Below are 21,210 nucleotides of genomic sequence, written 5' to 3' on the forward strand. Positions count from 1 at the left end.
AAAAACTTAAGCAGCAACTTTTCCAATTTCCAATATTTATGTAATTCTCAAAACTTTTGGCCACGACTGTACACTGGCCAGGGTAACCACTTATTAATCTTGAGGAACTGCTTTAAGAAATATGCATTTTAAAGGTAGACGCAAATCAGAGTTTGCCAAAACACACAGCTGCTCAAAACTTTCAACCTCAAATAACCTTCATCCAACAAGAATTTACTCACCAAATCTGACCTCACTGTATCAGATCAGAAATAAGCAGATAAAACTACAATACACCCTAGTCTCAACCTTTATAATAAAGACAAGCTTGTTGTGATTAAGTGTGCTTTCCCAGCAAAGAGAACATTCAGCAGCAAAACCTTATCCTGCTTAGTAAAGTCACTTGATCAGCATGAACCTACTACATAAATACTGCACTGTGACAAACAAAAAAAGATTAAGAAGAACATAAGAGAGACAAAAGAGACTGAAAATAGATCTACAACCTCTCATGGAACAAATCTGAACCAAACCACACTTTATTGTTTCTCAATCTCATCTTTCAGTCTAACAAACCTAATCCACTTACATTAATGCAAAATGTCCTTTCTGTTGAGAGCAACAAAATAAAGAGTTTTTAGATGATGACCGCGCAGCAGGTTCTCATTCTTTCCAAGCCATTCAGTGTTCTTTGTTTTATTCCCAATGTCTTGGTCCATAAAGACAAGGTGCAGAAATAAAACACACATAATGATAAAGAGAGATGCATTACTCATGGTAACCATGTTCAATGACTCAGCTCTTCACAAAACAACTATGCTATATAATTAACACAAAATATGATATCCATGATGACAATGACTTTTAATTTTGTGATTTTCAATGCATTCATAAGTTTTAGTGACAATTTGTGACTGTGTGATAAAACTGTGGCTTTGTAATGTGACCGGGCAATATTCAACAAATATTTTAACCGTATGAGATTATGATCTAATAAATCATTTCAGACAGTGTCTTAGGATTAGTGAGTAAACCATATTTTTTCCAAACAATAGTAATTTCTCTTCTTTCCCAGTTTGTTTCATGTGGAAACTCCAGACAGGCCAAACCTAATATGCAAACAGTCAATTTGAATGTCTGTCAGGTGATACTGACATCACCCTTGACTTAACAGAAGAACAGATGCTACACTGATGTAGTTTTTGGATCACAGAGAGCCTAAATAAACATTACTCATCCACAAACTACAAAACCCAACAGACACAGAAAAAAAAAAACATGCATACACAGAGTCACATAAAGCAGCTGTGATTAGCCACTATCCTGCTAATGCTCACTTTGACACATTAAGCACATTGCTGTCACTTTTACTGTCTCAACACAAATCCAGGTCTACATCGGTTTTAAAGCATCTAAATAAAATAAAACATTAATATTCAACAAAATAAGCATTTCTTATAATTTAGATTGTGAGCGCAATGACCTAAAACTACAAGACGTTCAGTGGTACTGTGATTTCCTGTCTGTTGCCTTTGGCTCCATCAATTAAATTTTAATGCATCCCCAACCATGATGTCACGCAAGCAAATATAGCAAATACTGACTGTAAATTCAAACAAACTGAATCCTCACAGGATCATTTCTGTTTTTATAGGAACTCTGTAGTGAGTCTATTGCCAGTTAATGTCAATAAGCAAGCCTTTAGAAGACCTTTAGAATGATGTTTGTACAGAGACGTAGTTTTGTTCATTCTGAGAGGTGTGTGCTACAGATGTACGGCAGAAATATGCACGTGTTTACACAGCTGAACACAACAGCAAAAATAAAAACCCATAAACAAACACACAAATATATACACTAAGAGGGTCAGAAAGACAGAACACAAACACAAGGATGATGCCCAAAACAATCAAAAAAACTATGAAAAATATAATAGCCTCAATAATCAGCCTCACAGGAAAGATGACCAATTTTAATATTGCCCATCTATGAGTTAAAAGTCATAGAATGAAAATAATTATCAGCTAAGCAGGTATGATTTTTAATATCCGTGCATTCCAGATCAATGATTTAAGTGTACAATGCAGAACTCAACAACTAAAGTTACCACTGAACAGCTGTCTGGCACTGAGGACAGACATTTATCTGCCTGTATACTAGGGCTGCAGGATTAATGGAATGCAATTGTCTTGCGCATTTTGTTAGCAAAGCCAGATCTGTAATCAGTAGTAAATCATCATAATGTGCTTTCAGATGGAGCAGCATTTACTACACAAAGCTTCACTTGTTCACTGACAAGTTACGTAAAAAAACAAAACTAATTGCAGATGATTTTATTTCACGATTATGAAATAAAAGAAATCATTTGCGATAATGACAGCTGTTTGCATAGGTTCACAGTTTACAGCTCTGTGTAGTAAATACTGCTCAATCTGAAAGCATGTGGAAAATACCACATTCAATAACATATTTTTACTCCTAACTCACTTCATAACGTCAGTCGAGTGTTTGAGATAAATCCTTCAGCAAGATGATGTGGCTTCTTACAAAGAATAAGACACGCAACATATTTCATAGTATTCTAAGCAGTGATAACGGCACTGCATTATAAATATACATTATTTTAATATAAAAAATATTGTCGTAGTCCTGTGTTTATTAGTCACTTTGAATCAATGAAAGCATTAAATCTTCTGTTTATCCAGCTACCGCTATAGGCATTTCATGGGTTTCTTCTTTGGGCCATATTTGGATTTTCAGCATGAGGGCGCTCTCTGGCCTTCAGGAGGAGATTTACTGCTGATCACTGAATCATACGCATGAAATTCGCTGCTTCTATCGAACTGCGATTTCGATTCCATTTCGATTAATCGTGCATCCCTACTGGATACTTCACAATATACTACATTACACTCACTGTAATGAAATGCGGGAATCTAGCTTATGGACTGGAGGTCCCTGACACGCCTCAGGATGATCACCTAACAGCCACTGCTGTTAATAAACCAGTCATGAGGACAAAGCAGCGCTAGGAAGACTTTTATCAGGTTATAGTTTTATAGAGGCATTCAACTGGTGAACAGACAAACACAGATGCCTGACAGCTGCTGGAACATTAAACACCCATTCTAACCAGAGCAATAAACAAGAGATCCTTGCACCTGTCAAGGACACACACATAGTCCGTCAACACAAGTGCTAAGTGAGGGCTTTTAATTTTGTGGAGGGGGGTGTGTTGTTGATGCTTTGGCTTAACACCGTCTCGTCTGCATCTCTGACAGTTCATGGCCATTAACATCAGCACTGACTGACAGCTATGCAATCTTTATAAACAAAGAATGACAAGTGTAGTGGGTGGTGTGTCCCCACCCCAGTGCCAAATGACAAGATGACAGATAAATGTTCTTTACTGACATGATTCAGTCTTGATCCAAATGTGCACATTAAGCCATAATAACTGTATTCTTTCCAGACATAGTGTCTAAGAATCTGACCTTGTGCTAGCATGCATTGAAATATACAATAAAAATAACTTTTAATAAAGGCCTGACCTAAAAGGTATTCATTAAAAAGGGTGATGATACTTCTGAATGCATTACTATAATCTCTGGTTATTTCCAGTGCTGGTTACTGAAAGACAAGACCATAGCGGAAGTCATTATCTCAGACATCAAAGTCTATCTAGGCCTCCTCCGCAGTACTTTCTCCCTTGATGCCCTTTGTATTTCATCACATGGACCAGATATACACAGGGGACAGGGTCACACATGTGCTTGTTGGAATAAAGTATTAGCATTTAGCATTCTACAAATAACACGCTTCTAGAAAATGAAAGCAACATGCACAAGTTTGTCTTTCAAGAAGTGAAGATGCTCTATGAATGCACACGCATCTGTTATGTACTGCATAACTCAGTGCATTTTTTGAATAATGCAAATTGCTCTGAATACATTGATATGGCCTGATAAATGGCTACTGTATATGTAAAAATCCATTAAGTCATACTATCCTAAAGGCTGTGTTGTGTATTTTTTTTAATCTCTGTTCTGTCTGCTGCTTGGATGGACACCAGATGAAAAAGCAGTTGTAGTTTAGGGGGCAAAGGTCATCTCTGTTCTCAAAATAGCAGTGCAGTTCAATGTTAGCATGAACAACATCTGAACTGAGCTGAGTGAATCCTGTAAACCAAAACAAACTGAGCTAGGTTGTTCAATCGCATAAACGTAATGGACCATTAAGAACATTTCACATTCATGTACAAAGACACGCATAGTACAATTTCATACACACAATGTGAATGCAAAGGAATGCATAGAATGCAAAGAAATAAGCACAACTATTATTAGTATTTGAAAATAGTATTTGAACAAATAAGTCAGATCTATCTGTAAATACAGTTTTGTGTGAGAGGTGGGAACTTTTGTTGTAGTATAATTAATTGTACTGATAGTATGGTTTGTATAATAATTTGGGTAATAACGTTTATGAACCAGTTTTAACAAATCACAAATTTGATTTAAAAAAATACTCGATATCTGAACAAACATCATAAGCGAATCAAATACCTCAAAGTTCCTTTTTAGCTACTTTTTAGTCGCAATTGTGAATCAGTCAGAGCTCAGAGGAACCACTGACTCACTCACTGATCAATTACATTTTAAGGAATTGAATCAAACGCCAAAATTTTTGTTTGTTCAGTGTTTTTGTTTGTTCACTGTTTAATGAATACATACTTTGGACACAAAAATAGTAAATAAGCCTTGTTGTGACCTACCTGATCGATGAAAATCAACCGCGTCTATTCATGATGTCGATGTCAACTTTAAGTTGTCAAAGTTAACTCAAGAGTTCACGGTCAACTTTAAACTCTTATTTAAAACAGCTCACGCCTTGAATACTCAGCAGACTCATTCTATACACTACATCATATATTTCACACTGAAACAAAGACGTTAAACTGCTAGAAAGCAACAATGTTGCTAAAATAATCAAGAGAGATGAGAAAAAGCTTCCTCTTGACCAGCGCGAATTTTCCAGAGCATGGACTAAAACAGAAATGAACGCTTTGGTTAACGGTGTGAAAACAGATACTCGTATATTCCCATTTTAGAATCGATATCCAGCATTATAAATATCCTTTCGTGAGAATCACAGCGCTAAAGAGCAGTGATGCTGTACTGAAGTGAGACTCCATCATGATGTTTGTGATGTTTCGTCACTTTCCAGCAGCATCCTCTTCATCCGCACCTTGCTCACAGCGATTCACTTGAGCTTCTACATAAACGCCTACGACATCAAAGAGCTAAAACATGTAGTTTGTTAGCTCATAACGCTTAATCAGGCGGGTGGTCTTCCTGTCTTCAGCTGATGTGTTAGAAAAGCGTGCGCTCAGCGTTTGGCCCGCGCCAACAAACAATCTCTTACCCCACCGAGCGCGAGCTGCTACCGTGCTCTCACGCGCGCTATAAGTGTGACTCTGACGTCAGACGTGATTCACAGTGCACGAGCTCCGGACTGGCTCTGTGGCTGGGAGCGAGCGCGAGCATTGAATGGCGATGATGACATGTGATATGGGCACGTTTTTGTGTACTAAATATGTGGAATATTATACACTTTTTGCAGTTTATATTTTTTTGGCTAGTCTAAAGCATGTGGTGTAAAACGTAGGATGTAACCCAGTATGGATTCCTATTCCTATATATTTAATATTGCCCTATTTGTTTTTGGGTTTTTTTGTTTGTTTGTTTGTTTTTAGGCCTATCATATTGTGTTATTGTGGACAGAGTAGATAAATAAAATTCCCAAGGCCTGAGGCAACATGTATAAGAGTGGGTCCCCTGTCCCTTGGGCCCAATACTAAGCTATAGAGGGCCAAGGACAATTTCCCAGCGTGAATCCTGTTTCTTTAACTCACTCAGGGCACTGTTATTTTAGCATCAATGAGATATACTATTATTGTTTATTTTAGTTTTTAAATAGTTTTTTTTATATGTCTATATGATTTTATTACTATTTATTTGTTTTAGTGCAACACGTTAAACTAAATTTAATGTTGCTTCGGCAACTAGCTAAAATAAGTTAACATTTTTATTACTTTATTTCAGTTAACAATTTATTTATAATGGTGACATATAAAATCAGCCCCTTTATTACAATTAACTGAAAACTCACATTCAGTTTTGCCTCCATCTGCCTCCAAGTCCTTTACATTTTATTGTTTTTTGATAATCCGTTTAACTTGGATGTACATCACTATTTGAAAGAAAAGATCTGTTGGTCTCTTACATCACCACTTTAATACTTTATACCTGCTGTCTGCTGCTTCGTGTAGTCTGCCATATAGACTACTAGTTGTATGTTGTATGGCTGTGGCATCTTGTGATTTGTAAACGCCCCTAAGGATCAGCATGTTTAAGAATTCCATTGAGAATATTGCAAACAATGTACCCTGCTCTCTACTACTGCACACACAGTTCAGTACATGTTTATTCTTCCTTGATAGACTGGGAAGAATTCTCATCTCCAGATTGTAACATTTAATCTGCACAGAAACCTTAGAGATTTCAAAATGAGACTGTGAAAGTATAAAAGAGAGATGCTGCCAACTTGTTTAGCAAAATAAATTTAGCACTATTTATGCTGCCAAAAATATTTACTGGAGATTTAATGGGTTTTATCAGATTTATAAAAGAAAGATACATCTCTTCTTTCTGAAAGGCAAGTCATGAGCACTTTTTTATGATGGATTGGCACCGTTAATGGACTTCTATTGGACTATTGAATATCAGCTATTCAGTGCCATTATAAAACTTGGAAGAGCCAGGATATTTTTTTAATATAACTCAGATTGTATTCGTCTGAAAGAAGAAATTCATATACCTATGGCCTGAGTGTGAGTAAATCCTGGTGTAATTTAAATTTTTGGGTGAACTATCCCTTTAACGCTGGGTTCTTTGGGAAGCTGAACAAGGTTATCTTTCCCTCACAACCAAAAACACGCTTCTGTGATTCCATCCTTTATGATGTCAAACAGGCCCATATTCGAAAAAATTCTGAAACTCATACGATCCCTGAAGGAGTGTATTTGGCAAAGAAATACTCCATCATACATCCAATTAGTTTTTTTTTTTAAACTAAGCCATGTTTAGCATGAGGATCCAACTCAGAGAAATAAGTCAGAATTCATGAAATAACATTAGATCTCCCCTTTAGCTACAGTAAACACATACGTCATGAACCCTTTCAGTCCCTTTCCATTTTATACAGGCTTTCTGAAATTTCTGGAGCTTGCTATTCACAGCATAAACTGCTTCAGGACATTATTTACAAAAATATTACCAGAATATAAAATTTAAACCATCTCTCTAAGGGTAAAAAAAAATACATCCAAGAATTGATGCTTGAACTGAATAGGGGCCTAATGTTTAGAGAGTCTGACTTCTAACCCGAAGGTTGTGGGTTCGAGTCCCAGGTCCAGCAGGAATTGTAGGTAGGTGGGGGGAGTGAATAACCAGCGCTCTCTTTCACCCTAAATACCATGATTGAGGTGAGACCCTTGAGTCAGGCACCCAACCCCCAACTGCTCCCAGGGCACCACAACAATAGGGCTGACCACCTGTTTTTTTTTTTTGTTTGTTTGTTTTTTTTTTACTGCTTTAGTGGTCAAGTGTTTAACAAAAAAAATGTAAAAAAAAAAAAAAAAAAAAGTGTCTATTTTACAGTAAGGGCAAATACTCTGCCTTGTTGGTAGATGGTAAAGCCTATTTTAATACTCTTTTTGACGTGATCAACCATGGTTCGAATCTGCCTTTTGGCAATCAGTTTTTCCCCCTTTTCAAATCCCATCAGAAAAGCATTTATTTTTTAAATAATCAACATTTTTAAAATAAAGTATCGGGTAGGGTAGGTGGCATCCATTTAATAATTTGAGCTAAAAATTTAAATTTACACTCAGAAACTTAACATAAAACTGTTTTACAATGTATTACAATGCTGAGGTGCAGATAACTGCCACTATTTGCAATAGGTAAGGAGCAGAATATCCTGCTATATTAACATAGTATAAATATAATCTAGCTATTTGCAGTCTAAATAGCGTATCACAAAAAAAAAATCCTGCTATTTTCACTTGGTGTATGTTACTATGAGTGAGTCAGAGACGTTCAGATCCAGTTGCAGCATTTATTAAACACAATGGTCAGGCAGAAATCAGGAATGGCATCAGTTGTGTCAGGGATAACCAGAAACAAGCAGAGATCGGGGCAGGCAGCAGAGAATCAGAGTCTGAATACACAGTCCAAAGGTCAAACACGGGAATAACAAACACAGGGAAAAATGCTCGGAAATGCTAGACAGGGCTAAACAAGACTTCACAGTAACTGAGAGTGATATGTGCTGCTTAAAAATGTGTCTGTGTATCAGCTGCAGGTGTGTGTGTCTAATAGGCTGATGAATGAGGTGCAGGTGTGGCAAGGTGATTGTGATGCAGCGACTCATGGGGAATGTAGTTCAGGTGTGGTGCAACAGAATGAAAGGTGCTAGTGTCCAAGTGATTATATGGTGACATCTGGTGGTTGATGGAAAGAGGAAATGCCAGAGTCCTGAGTGGAGTGCCCTATATAAGAGTTCATGGGCACTCCAGCTGATGATTGTAACAGTGTACATAGCATCTATCTCTAAGAAAATGTGCTGTTTTCAATAGTGTAAATAGGCTCTATATCACGCAAAAAAACACTGCTCCGGGTGTGTGTTCATGGTGTGTGTTTTCACTAATGTATTTCTGCAGTTGGATGGGTTAAAAGCAGAGCACAATTTCCGAGTATGGGTCATTATACTTGGCCACATGTCACTTCACTTTCGAATTGAGGTGAATGCTATTGTCTTCTGTAGAGCTGCTTTACGACTAAACATTACCTTGTTTCATAATGGATGAACTTGGTAAAATCAATACTGATAAAACTAAACTTAACTAACATTGAACTGACTTGAGCTGAATAATGACACTATTATCTTCTGCTTCTGTAGAGCTTTACAACTGATATTGAAGTTGTTTCATAATTGATGAACTTTGCAAGACTGTTCTTTTCCTGTTTTTTTTTTGTTTTTGTTTTTTTGTGAAGCTAATTTAAAACTTTTATTGTATAAAGTGCTTTATAAATAAATGTAACTTGATTTGACATCTCAGTGCACTGACTTTCTCCAGTGAACACCAGAGGGCGCAAGCAAACAACTGTTTCTAGTGCTGGGGTCTCTAATGCAGCACTGGTAGGGCCACATCACTCCACATTTGCCTGTGTTTCTGTGTATGCATAATGGGAGCATTAGTTTCCTTTTTATGCAAAATTAATAACATATGAACCAACATGTGGGAGAGATCTCCCACCAATGTGACAAAAACAAAAGCATAAATGATGAATAGCAAACAAAAATGCTGTCCTGACAAAATTATTCATGTTGAGGTCAGATACTTAAGGCTGCAGGACACCACAGAGGACACAAACTATTTATGTATTTTCCTGTGACTATAATCAAAAGCCTTTCAAATAGACACATTGGCACCTGCAAAAGCTTTACTCACAGAAAAACAACACAAACATACTCATGCAAATGAAGTTTTCTGTCACTCAGTTTGCTTGAGTGTGAAGATTTGTGGATTATTATGACATTACATACTCAGCAGTTCGAAATGTTTTGTTTTGGGATTTCAAAGCATAGTTTAGACTCATGCCATCCAGCCCAGTGCCCTACAGAGATCTCATCTGTTTATGTGTGTGGAGTGAAGAGCTCTGGTTCTAATTTTGGCATTAATTTACAGACAAAAAGATTTACAGGCCAAAGAAACAGATGGAGGAACGCAGTACAAAGTAGGAGGAGAGAAAAGAGAGTTTAGGCTTGCACTGTTTTTAGATGTTGCTCACAGTCCATGTGTGTGTGTGTGTGTGTGTGTGTGTGTGTGTGTGTGTGTGTGTGTGTGTGTGTGTGTGTGTGTGTGTGTGTGTGTGTGTGTGTGTGTGTGTGTGTGTGTGTGTGTGTGTGTGTGTGTGTCCATACTGTTAATGGATCTGCTAATTAAGGACTTCTCAGGTGAAGCCAGAAAAGGCAGGAGAGGAAATGGAGGAGAAGAGAGCCAGGTAAGAGGAGCTGGTAGAAATAAATTATCAAATGAAGAGAGAAGATGGGGGGAAATAAGACAAACCTGAAGGAGGAGCAGAGGGGAAAGAAAGGTACAGTACAGACCAAAAGTTTGGAAACATTACTATTTTTAATGTTTTTGAAAGAAGTTTCTTCTGCTCATCAAGCCTGCATTTGCATTTGTTTTTAAATTTATCATACTTTAAATGATCATTCATTTCTGTGATGCAAAGCTGAATTTTTAGGATCATTATCACATGATCCTTTAGAAATTATTCTAATATGATGATTCATTATCAAAGTTGGAAACAGTTCTGCTTCTTAATATTTTTTCAGAACATGTGATACTTTTTTAGGATACTTTGATGAATAAAAAGTAAAAAAAAAAAAGAGGAAGAAGAAGAAGCTATGTTTTTAAAATATAAATATTTTGTAATAACAATATACACCACTGGTCAGTAATTTGGGGTCAGTCATTTTTTTTTCTTTCTTTTATTTTACATAAAATCAATACTTTTATTCAGCAAGGATGTGTTAAATTGATAAAAAGTTATAGTAAAGAAAATATATTATTATAATATATATTATTAGAATTTTTTTTTTATTTTGAATAAATGTAGTTCTTTTTAACCTTTTATTCATCAAATATATTAGACAGCAGAACTGTTTCCAACACTCATAATAAATCTGAATATTAGAATGATTTCTAAATGATCATGTGATAGACTGGATGTTACATGTGACTCTGAAGGCTGGAGTAATGATTCTGAAAATTCAGCTTTGCATCACAGGAATAAATTTTTTTTTTTAAGTATATTCAAATAGAAAACTATTATTTTAAGTTGTAATACTATTTCACAATATTACTGTTTTTTCTGTATTTTTGATCAAATAAATGCAGGCTTGATGAGCAGAAGAAACTTCTTTCAAAAACATTAAAAATAGTAATGTTTCAAAACTTTTGGTCTGTACTGTATGTGGCTGCCTGATAGTATGAAAGGGAATACTGAGAGAGAAAGAGTAAAAGAAGAAGGCAAAGTGATTAAATAGCAAGGAAAGAGAGAACATAAGAGAGGAGATACTCTGGTAAGAATTTTTACACCAATTAAAAGAAATGGCAAAGGAATAAAAAGGGTGATTCTGTCAGGACGACTGCTCTGTTAAAGTAACTCTATCTGCTCTGAGCCGTAACATACAGTAATGACTTCCCAGTGATAGAGCCACTCCATTCTACGCACACACATGCACACACACACACACACACACACACACAGACACTTCTAATGAGCACTCTGGGGCTTATACACAATACTGAGACTACTGTGAGTTATTTAAAGAAGACAACGATGAGACAGAATCAGCTTTGATCAAGATTTGTGCTTTTCTTTTATCTTGACATTTATAAGTATGATCTCTTTTTTTTTAATAATGTGGCTCTTAATGTGGATGTTGTTTTTTCTGTATGTCTTGTGCGGTGTTCATTATTTCTGTGCTTTCTTGAAAAACATCTCTCACGATATCCTCAAGAAGATTCAGATCTTTGGGAGATAATGGTTAAATTTTAAACACAGTCCCCGTTCCCTTATACTCATTCTGGAAAGTTTTTGGAGGAACAAACTTTTTATGCATCTGAGTGCATTCTGGCACTTTAAAAGTCACCTGTTGAATGCATGTTTCAGATCCATAAACGTCCTTCCATGAGCCATGAATCTGCTCTGTCATCTGTTGTTCATGACAATTACCCTTCATCTTGGTGTCTTCAAAGTAAGTGGTTAATAGTTGCTTTAATGAGAACACGTTGCCAATGTGCTCTTATTTAAATATGAAAAAATATAGATTAAGATCATGGAAAGCAATAGGCAAATGCTTTTTTGAAAAGCAATTTCAAAAATACATTTAGCCTATTTATTAATTTATGATTTATTGTTATATTTTACAGAATTTTAGAACATTAATTAAATGTGCAAATATGTCTATTTGTCAATTAAGAAAGTAATTGAATAATTTTATTTAATTTTGTGATTAAATAGATTTGTGCCTCTCCCCTTTTTAAAGCATATTTCTGCACACATGCAATATGCTTGCAATATGACTCTCATCCATCAAGCCTTTAAATGCTCAGTAATTCTCACATATATTTGAAGATCTCAAAGATCAAGAAAAGGACTTAGGGAAATTGAAAAATAAATTACAGTTCATTACTGTTTCCTATAAAAGCAGTGGATTTAACTGACAGCTGAAGGATCAGACCCTGAAGACTGCAGAAAATTCAGCTTTGCCATCACCAGAACAAATATTTATAAAACTTATAAAAAATATAACTTATAAAAAAATATAACTTTATTTGGGTGTGTGTGTAAGGGTGGAAGAGCCCAGCGTAAACAGAGGCAGGCTGAAAAGAAGTTGAGGCCTTATTTGGGCAGAGTGGATCCAGGTGAGATAGTTATTTAATGTCACTCTTATTTTAAAACTGGTTTTAAACACTATTTATTTAGTATAAAAAGTTGTTTATTCTTTTTACTATTAAACTCACATTTTCTTTCTTTCTTTCTTTCTTTCTTTCTTTCTTTCTTTCTTTCTTTCTTTCTTTCTTTCTTTCTTTCTTTCTTTCTCCTCTTCAGAATCCCTGTGTAAGTTGTTGAAATGTCATAGTCGTATTGGTTCCTGGTGTCAAGTAGTGAAAGAGGGTGGAGTTCTCACTCCTAAATGTGTGTGTCCAAATGGTAAATGGACTGCATTTATATAGCGCTTTCAACAGACCACATGGCCATCCAAAACGCTTTACAATTTTGCCTCACATTCACCCATTCATTCACACACCGACTGCGGTGTCAGCCATTCAAGGCGCCATCCAGCTCGTCGGGAGCAGCTGGGGTTAGGTGTCTTGCTCAAGGACACCTCGACACTTGGTCAGGTGGAGCCGGGGATTGAACCACCAACCTTCCGGTTTGTAGACAACCTACATGAACCACTGAGCCACTGCCGCCCCAAATGTGTGTGTCCAAAGACCTGCCAACGGTAAGACACACTCCAGCAAACTAATAATAATTAGTTAATAATAACTTACAGTGAGCCAGTGGCATGAACTGTGTGGCTCAGAGCTCAGAGCTCAGATCATGATTAAGAACAGACATAAGACACGGCTCACAGACTCCTTGGAATCAAACCAGCAACCCAGACATCTACCTACTGGTATATTCGCTCTGTGCACTTAGTCTTTAATGCAGATAAATGCCACATTCAGAAAAAAAAAGAAAGAAAGAAAAGATGAGCTTGAGAGGACACACAAAAATGCTGATGTAGTTAAAAAAAGAATATGATATTTTATTAAAACCTACCAGGCAGTATATTTTTTTTGTTTGTTTGTTTGTTTGTTTGTTTTTTACAATACCTTATGTAGTTAAACATTAAAACAACCAATTAAACAGCTTTAAACTTGATTCATTAACAATAACTTTACTTCTTTCTACATCAGTTGGTGAGCCTACACAGTACCTAAGTTAGTTATCATTTAAAAAAGTAGGCTAATTAAAAAGTCTATAAATAAATATATTGAAATTAATTAGTATTAATGTACCTTCAATTGCATGACATGTTAAAATTGACAGTTTTGTTTTTCTAAATGTCTCTTTTGATGGTTTTATGACAGTTCACTGCTCAAAATACTGATAGGCACAAGCTATTTTTATCCTCACAGCAAGTGAGATTTATGCAGTCTGTATTTTCTTTTAACTTGTGTAACTGTTTCATGTTTTCTGATTTTGCTTAACCTGTCCATGAATGGCATCTGTCTAATTTGGCTGCTTCTACTAAGTGACATTTGATTTTGCCCCAAAATAGTACAGTTTGATATGACGCACAGCCCGTGATGTCAACAACAAAAAATATGAAGAGCATTTTCTCATTCCATTTACAAAATTAGATTATTTTTGCCCAATTATATGGTGTTTTGAATTGTGTTATTTGTGTTTAGTATTGTTACCTGCTGTTTTTAATGCTGAACAAACCCAGTCGAGAAGCACTTTGTGTGTGGATGTTGTCTTCTAAAGACAGGGGGCAGCAGTGTGCAGCGTTATGGGCAAGACGTACAGCAACGACTGTCTTCTTCTCAATAAGGCCTGCCGCAAAAAACGACGCATTGGCAAGGCACATAGTAGAGCTTGTCTTGGTAGAAACACACACCTAGCTGAAAAACAAACCAACTAACAACAGAAACCATCACAGAATTTACAATGGTTTCACTGGTTATAATAAGAATTGTATTGGTTTTAATTCAAACTTGATCCCTGTGGGTCCTTTATTGGTAGGCCTAATTTGTCACCATTTATTGGTGACTTGTTAAAACCACTAAACCCTAATGGAATATGTCCCAAAACACATTACAGGAAACCATTTTTTTATTATTGTTTTATTGGTTAGTATTTGATGGTTTGTAATACTGTAATGATATTAGTGGGAACCATTACAATTTCTTTGATGATTTCTACTGTTTTAGATGTTTGTTTGTTTTTTTACACAAAAAAAGTTTTAGCTTCATTATACTTAAATGCACATTCAATCACTGACAAGTGATGTTGTCTAAAAACGCTCTTTTGGTTTCTCTGTAAGTGAGCGAGGCTGAGTGCTCTGAGGAAGAGTTCGGTCAGTTCCCGTACCGTCTGCAGGACTGGTTCTTACTCCTCAGCAGAATGGGAGAGAGATACACACCAGCCGCTCCCTCTCAAATCTGCCTCACACACACGCAGCGAATCCAACTCGCAGAGGTAACACAAAGAAATGCACTGAACTCACTCAAATCAGTTACACATAGGGCCTATGCCATCCTTCACACTATGCATGCATTTTTGCCTTTCAGCACACACACACTACTAAAAAACTGCGTGATGCTTTATGTCAAGATTCATTAATATGTCAAGAGTCAAAAGAAACTCTTGGTTCATGTACATCCACACAAACCATTGATAAAACGATCAGAGAAATCTGGTTTACGTCATCAGATTAAAGTCTGTTGTTTCAAAGATCGAGTTACAGCATTCTGAATTAAAATTAAAATTTTATTATTATTAAACACATGTATGGATGAATTGTTCACAAAAGGATCAATAACATGCATTTAGAAATTAGATAGTGTGAATAACCATTTCATGCCAGCTTTAAGCATTCCCTTGAGACGCTTGTCACGCTACCCTTCTAAAATTCACTCTATTGTCAAAGTAAATAGTGTAAGTGTGCAGTGTACGATTGCCTCATTTGTGACATAACTCTTTTTTTAAGCAGTCAGCACTATTTTAAGCCTGTAGGCTAAGCTGTTAGCTTGCTAATCAAAGGCTAATTGAATATAATATTTATAAAGTACTTCAAAACACTTTAATTTAAATATTCAATGAGGATAAATAATTCTCAATGTCAGTTATGATTTCTAATCAGACACCCATAAAAAGCTATCTCAGCCAATGGATGATAGGGAATCTTCTTTTCTCTTCAGTTGAATTTGTGATATAAGCATTAAGTCCTGATCCTTTATTCTTTTGTCTCTGTCCATCTATTTTCTCCCTTTATTTTTCAGAGAAGGTTTGTTCTGTTGGATCGTAACAGGGACGGGAAGTTAAGCAGGAGAGATCTGAGAAAGCTTCACTATAAGCGGATGCCACTGGAGCACTGCGCTCAAAGATTCTTCCAGTAACACACACACAGAAAATGACACCAGTGCCTATAAACACACACAGTCACCTCGCCACTGTGTTATTTTGTGATGATTTCTCCTGTCTGACCTCCTTTGTATTTGCATAATATTACTGCAAACCCTCCCCAGCACCCTTCTGATTATTGTACACATGCCTTCAGGATTTCACCCACCCCTCTGCCTCATCCTCTTTCAATCTTTCTTCTCTCGCTCATCCTCTCAATCTCTCTCTCTCTCTTATAGTCTTATATATTTGTTTCATCAGAATATGAGATTCTCATGTTTATGCGTGTTCAAACACATACACACACATTGTGTCCCTTCTTCCTCTCTCTACCGCAGCCATGAAGATGGGCTCACCAAAGCTGTGTCTTGTCCCAGACAGCACCCTCTAAATACCTTTAGATGCTTTATCCAGGTGGAATTTTTTTAAACCTTATCAGCTGGACTCTGGAATTTTAATTAACTAGGTGACATGACATTTATCCAGAAGTTATAATAATTGATACCTTGAGAAAGCTTGCCATTTGCATTCTGCATTTGATGGATTAAAAATACTGTAAAATAGGGATATTATGAAATACTCTTACAATTTAAAATTATACATATATAATAATAATTATTATTATTTATTTTTTTTTTTGAATATTTTATACTGTTATTTATTCCTGTGATGGTAAAGCTGAATTTTCATCAGCCATTACTTCACTCTTCAGTGTCACATGATCCTATGGATATTATTCTAATATGGTGATTTATTACTTAACAAAATGTTCTTATTATCATCACTATAATGAAAAAAATACGATAGCTATGCTTAATATTTTTAGGATTAAAATAGAACATTCAAAAGTTATTTTGTAACATTATACATGTATTTACTGTCACTTTTGATAAATTTTAATGTATATGTGCTGAATAAAAGGTTTTATTTTCTAAAAAGTATTAGGTAAAAATGTAAACATTTCCTTTTTACAAAGGTTTTTTATTTTTATATTTTTGTGCAAAATTCACTATTTGCATACAGTTTTTTCTTTTTTCATTTCTTTGTTTGCAGCTAAGCAAATCAAAGCACTTAAAACTCAATGACTGGCCAAAAAGTGGGGGGATGAAATATCTAAAAGAGTGGGTTATAATAGTTTCTTCACCTCTGTTAATTTTAAAGTCTGACAAAAAATGGGACGTAATAAAAGTCTAAATATCTCTGTTGCTTTTTTATTGCTTTGCGCATGTAGTTGTGTATATGTTGTGACTCAGTGCTGCAGTCTAGTCAACAAAAACTGCATTTTGAGGGACAGCGGCATGTATCATGGATCACACATGCAATTACTGCAGAGAGGGACAGCAAGAGGGTGGGGGTGATTGGGCTATGACCTTAAACAGAGGGATGGAGAGCAGATTAATTGAGGGGTGGTGTTTAATAGGAGAGAGATGGATGGCACATGAGAGAGATAAAAGAATACGTGAGCAGGGATGAGAGGAATAGATAATATGCAGAGAGACAGGGAAAGGCAAGGACACCGAAAGAGAATCTCGTAATGCATCAGAATGGGACGAGGAGGGGGACAAATTACAGTAAACCATTGCAAATGGGGGAGAGAAAATAGATTGAAGCAAGAAAAATGGATCAGAAAGAGAGAGATGGCGGAGGGAAGGGGCGTGAGAAAGAGAAAGAGTTGCAGAAGTGTGTGATAAAGGGTGAGAAGAGATTGTTAGATGGAAAGAGAAAAAGAGGAGACTAGCTAAATGGCATCCCACCACAAAGTAACTTCCCCTTCCAGTACATCACTGATGTCTTCCACTTTTCCAAACACTAAACGCTTCCAATCATGTCTGCCAAGTGTGAAAAATTGATTCTCAACATTTGAAAACAAGTAGATCGAGTTTTCCGTGTCTATATGACCCCAGGAAGTGCAGCAGAATAATCAGATCTCATTACATTTGTACAGTAGCTTTTAAAGTGGGTTTGGTTTCCTGTAGCTGTAGTGCAGTCAAGAATCATCTCGTCTGCCAGCATCTTCTGCTTTGTTTTGGTTTATGGTCCGGTTAGATATATATATATATATATATATATATATATATATATATGTGTGTGTGTGTGTGTGTGTGTGTGTGTGTGTGTGTGTGTGTGTGTGTGCGTGTGCGTGTGTGTGTGTGTGCGTGTGTGTGTGTGTATAGGCTTCTGGCTTACATATATGTATTTATTCTGATATATACTGTATTTATTTAAAACGTATTTTAATCAGCATAAAAACTGTGATATATGAACAGTATATCAGTTAAAACATGAAAACTGGTAAGATAATTTGCAATAATTACTGGTAACATTGTATACTTTCTAATCTCTTACCTAAACACATGTTTTATTGATTACCATAAAAATGATTTTGATTTCTTACTCATTTTGTCAAAACTTTTTTTTCAAAATATGTCACCAAGGCTGCATTTATTTGCACACCCACACACACATACACACCTAAACACAAAACAACAAAAACAAAAAACTTGTATTTAATATTTTATATTATTGCATTTATTTATAAAACATTAATATTGCAAAATACTAGTACAATTTAAAATAACCTTTTTTTGGAATAAAATGTAAAATGTAATTTATTCCTCTGATGGCTGATTTCAAAACTTAATTTTCAGCAATTATTACTCTAGTCTGTAGTGCACATGATCCTTCAAAAATAATTTGAATAGCTGATTTGGTCCCCAAAGAACATTTCTTATTATTATCAATATTGAAAACAGTTGTACTGCTTAATATTTTTGTTGAAATCATTATGAAACATTCTTTGATGAATAGAACACTCAAGAGAATAGCATTTGTTGAATTCTTTTTGTAATAATGTAAATCAAGCTCTTTACTGTAACGTTGATCAGTATAATGCATCCTTGCTAAATAAGCATATCAATCTTACTAATCCAAAACTTATGAACAGTAGTGTAAAAAAAAACAACAGACAAAGTCTACGTAACAATCATGTTTTCGCCACTTACACTTCCATTGTAATTGTATTATTAATCAAAATTATTTTCTATTCTAATGTCAATAGAGCTTAACTTGTATTTAACCCAGAATATTCTTTTATTGTGCATGTGTTCAGGAATGAGTTCTGTCTGTGCTTAAGAAGATAATATGCATGATAATGGAACTATTTTCAGGAACATTTCAAAGCTTGGCAGATCTTTAATGAATGTGTAAGTCATAAAGAAAGGGAGAAGAAAGAGGGTCTTTTATTGGTAAAAATTAAATGAAATGAGGTCTAGTGGGGAGACACGACCCCTGGGGTCAAATCATGCTCCCCTCAGCTCTCTCGAGACCCTCCCCCTTAATCAGTTATAACTGTTTCAGGACACACACACACACACTCAGACCATCTCATTAAGAGATCTATTGTAATATGCTCTGCTTCAGACTGTGTGACAGCACACACACACACACACACACATGTACGTTTCAACCATCTCTGGTCACAGCTCTAGTGTCTCTCTGAGGCCACACAGACAGCTATGCTGCTGTTGTAATGGACACAGATGCAGAAATAACAGATCCATATGGAACTGTTGTATGGATGAGATCATGTACATGTGTCGTGCGCAAAACTCCCATTGGACGAGAGATCATAGTGACTCCATGACCTGCTGCAGCCATGACATCACGCACTGGGAGGTCAAGCTGAACTCTGGGTAAAAGAGACGTGTTGACTGGTTAAAAAGACAATGCACATGACAGCTGAAGATTTATGAGTGAACTCTTTTCCCTCGATCACTGACATTTTTTTTTCTTCCTCTCTTCTGTTTTTTTCTTCATATTTCCCCCCTTTTTATCTAATTCAGTTTTATTGTGCTTTATTAGTGTGACAAAAACTGTACATTTGTTTTGCCAAAGTAAAATATAAAAATGCATATTCAATGTAAAAAAAGTATAACGTAAATTAACAAGTCAAGTTTGTTTGGCACTTCAAAATACAGTACATATAGTACTAGAATAACTAGAAAATCATTATTAAAGATACAATCAAAAAATAAAATTATTAATTAAATGTGAAATAATAGTTTGAAATAAAACTGAATTTTTAACATGTTTTAAATGTTTTAATAAAACATTTTATTTCAAGAATTTGAAATAAAGTAATGAAAATATATGGTAACGTAATATAAATGTTTAGAATAATAAAAATATATTATAACATAGAAAGAGTTAACTAACAAAATGTGAAATTGACAAATTTTAAAAAGGGAATCAATAAAAATGTTAATACTAATTGATTCAGTCAGATTAAGATTTATTTAAGTGATTTAGTCAACTAAAGATTAAAGATCATTTTTCTGATCGTCTGTTCCTTTTTCTTTTTTTCTTTTTTTTTAGATGAAAGATGAAAAATAGCATTAAAATATTCCAAAATGGTATATATATATATGTACCATATATATATAGCCTACTCTTTCACTCTGTCTTTTGGGTCCCTGGAGTGAATCCAGTTTTATATGGGCAGATTATATAACTGTTTGTCAACTGCTGTTAAAATTCGGATCACTATCAACAGACCACTTTTACATCTCTCCCAATTATGTCTTCTCTCTATCCCTTCTTTCTCTCTCTTTCTGGCAGTGTTGTGTTATGCAGGAGTTTGTCCTGAACTACAGAGTTCTTCTCGTCATAACCTCTGAAATGCACGATGTAGCATTAAATACGCTTACAGTCTTTATAGGACTAATGGGATGCATTTGTGAGAAACCTTTAACAAGCCATAAATAATTGATAAAACACGAAACACCTGAAAATTCTATTATTTTAATTAAAGATATGTTGTAGGGGTGTGTGTGTGTGTGTATTCATGCTGTACAGAGACAGAAGCATCCAGCAAATATGGTGAATGAATTATTAAGAAGAACACAAGTGAACAGAAATTCTGCATGGTAAAAAGAAAAACTAACCAGTGAAAGAGAATGAGAGAGTGAGTAAAACAGAACACCAGCAGTCAGAAACTCAGAAGAAGAGAGAGCTGATGGAACATGTATTTGTGCATTCATGTACATGTCTGTCATTTTTAGTATCTCTGGTAAAATCCAAAAGGTTAATCAGTTATAAATCAAAACTTCAAAACCCCGGTAGTATCAGAGAGAGCCCGACTTCAGGCAGTTCAAAGGGATTTTGAAGTGGGCCAGACCCATTTAAAGCACTCACCCAGCTCTCTGGGTGGTGGGGAATCTGTCAAGACATTTTACATTTAAACTGTTTCTCTGCTAAAATACAAACAACATGTAAACCAATGATCATCGCAAGTCTGCAAATACATGTCAAGTTTGTCATTTGAGACAGGGCCACACTTAATAGGCAGCTGCCTGTGTATGCCAAAAGAAGACAGCAAGGCAACCCAATTGTTTACTCCCATTTTCTCACATTT

General features: G+C 35.6%; 2 protein-coding genes across 3 annotated transcripts in view; one reads left to right on the plus strand and one right to left on the minus strand.

The window, feature by feature from the left end:
- LOC132111563 (serine-rich coiled-coil domain-containing protein 2-like) overlaps window positions 1-5,525 on the minus strand; it is a 45,273-nt gene extending 39,748 nt beyond the window's left edge. For both annotated transcript variants that reach the window (XM_059518970.1, XM_059518969.1), the window contains exon 1: window positions 4,754-5,525. The gene's annotated coding sequence lies outside the window, so the exon portion shown is untranslated. The remainder of the gene's footprint in view (window positions 1-4,753) is intronic.
- A 5,564-nt stretch (window positions 5,526-11,089) lies between these two features.
- On the plus strand, window positions 11,090-16,025 carry LOC132111565 (SPARC-like protein 1). Its single transcript, XM_059518973.1, has 7 exons — window positions 11,090-11,874; window positions 12,472-12,544; window positions 12,732-12,814; window positions 13,100-13,128; window positions 14,160-14,278; window positions 14,719-14,873; window positions 15,677-16,025. The coding sequence occupies exons 1-7, from the start codon at window positions 11,815-11,817 to the stop codon at window positions 15,791-15,793; spliced, it is 636 nt and encodes a 211-aa protein (XP_059374956.1). The 5' UTR covers window positions 11,090-11,814; the 3' UTR covers window positions 15,794-16,025.
- Window positions 16,026-21,210: the final 5,185 nt, after the last annotated feature.

The sequence above is a fragment of the Carassius carassius genome, chromosome 31 (genome assembly GCF_963082965.1).
Source record: "Carassius carassius chromosome 31, fCarCar2.1, whole genome shotgun sequence".
Taxonomy (NCBI): Eukaryota; Metazoa; Chordata; class Actinopteri; order Cypriniformes; family Cyprinidae; genus Carassius; species Carassius carassius.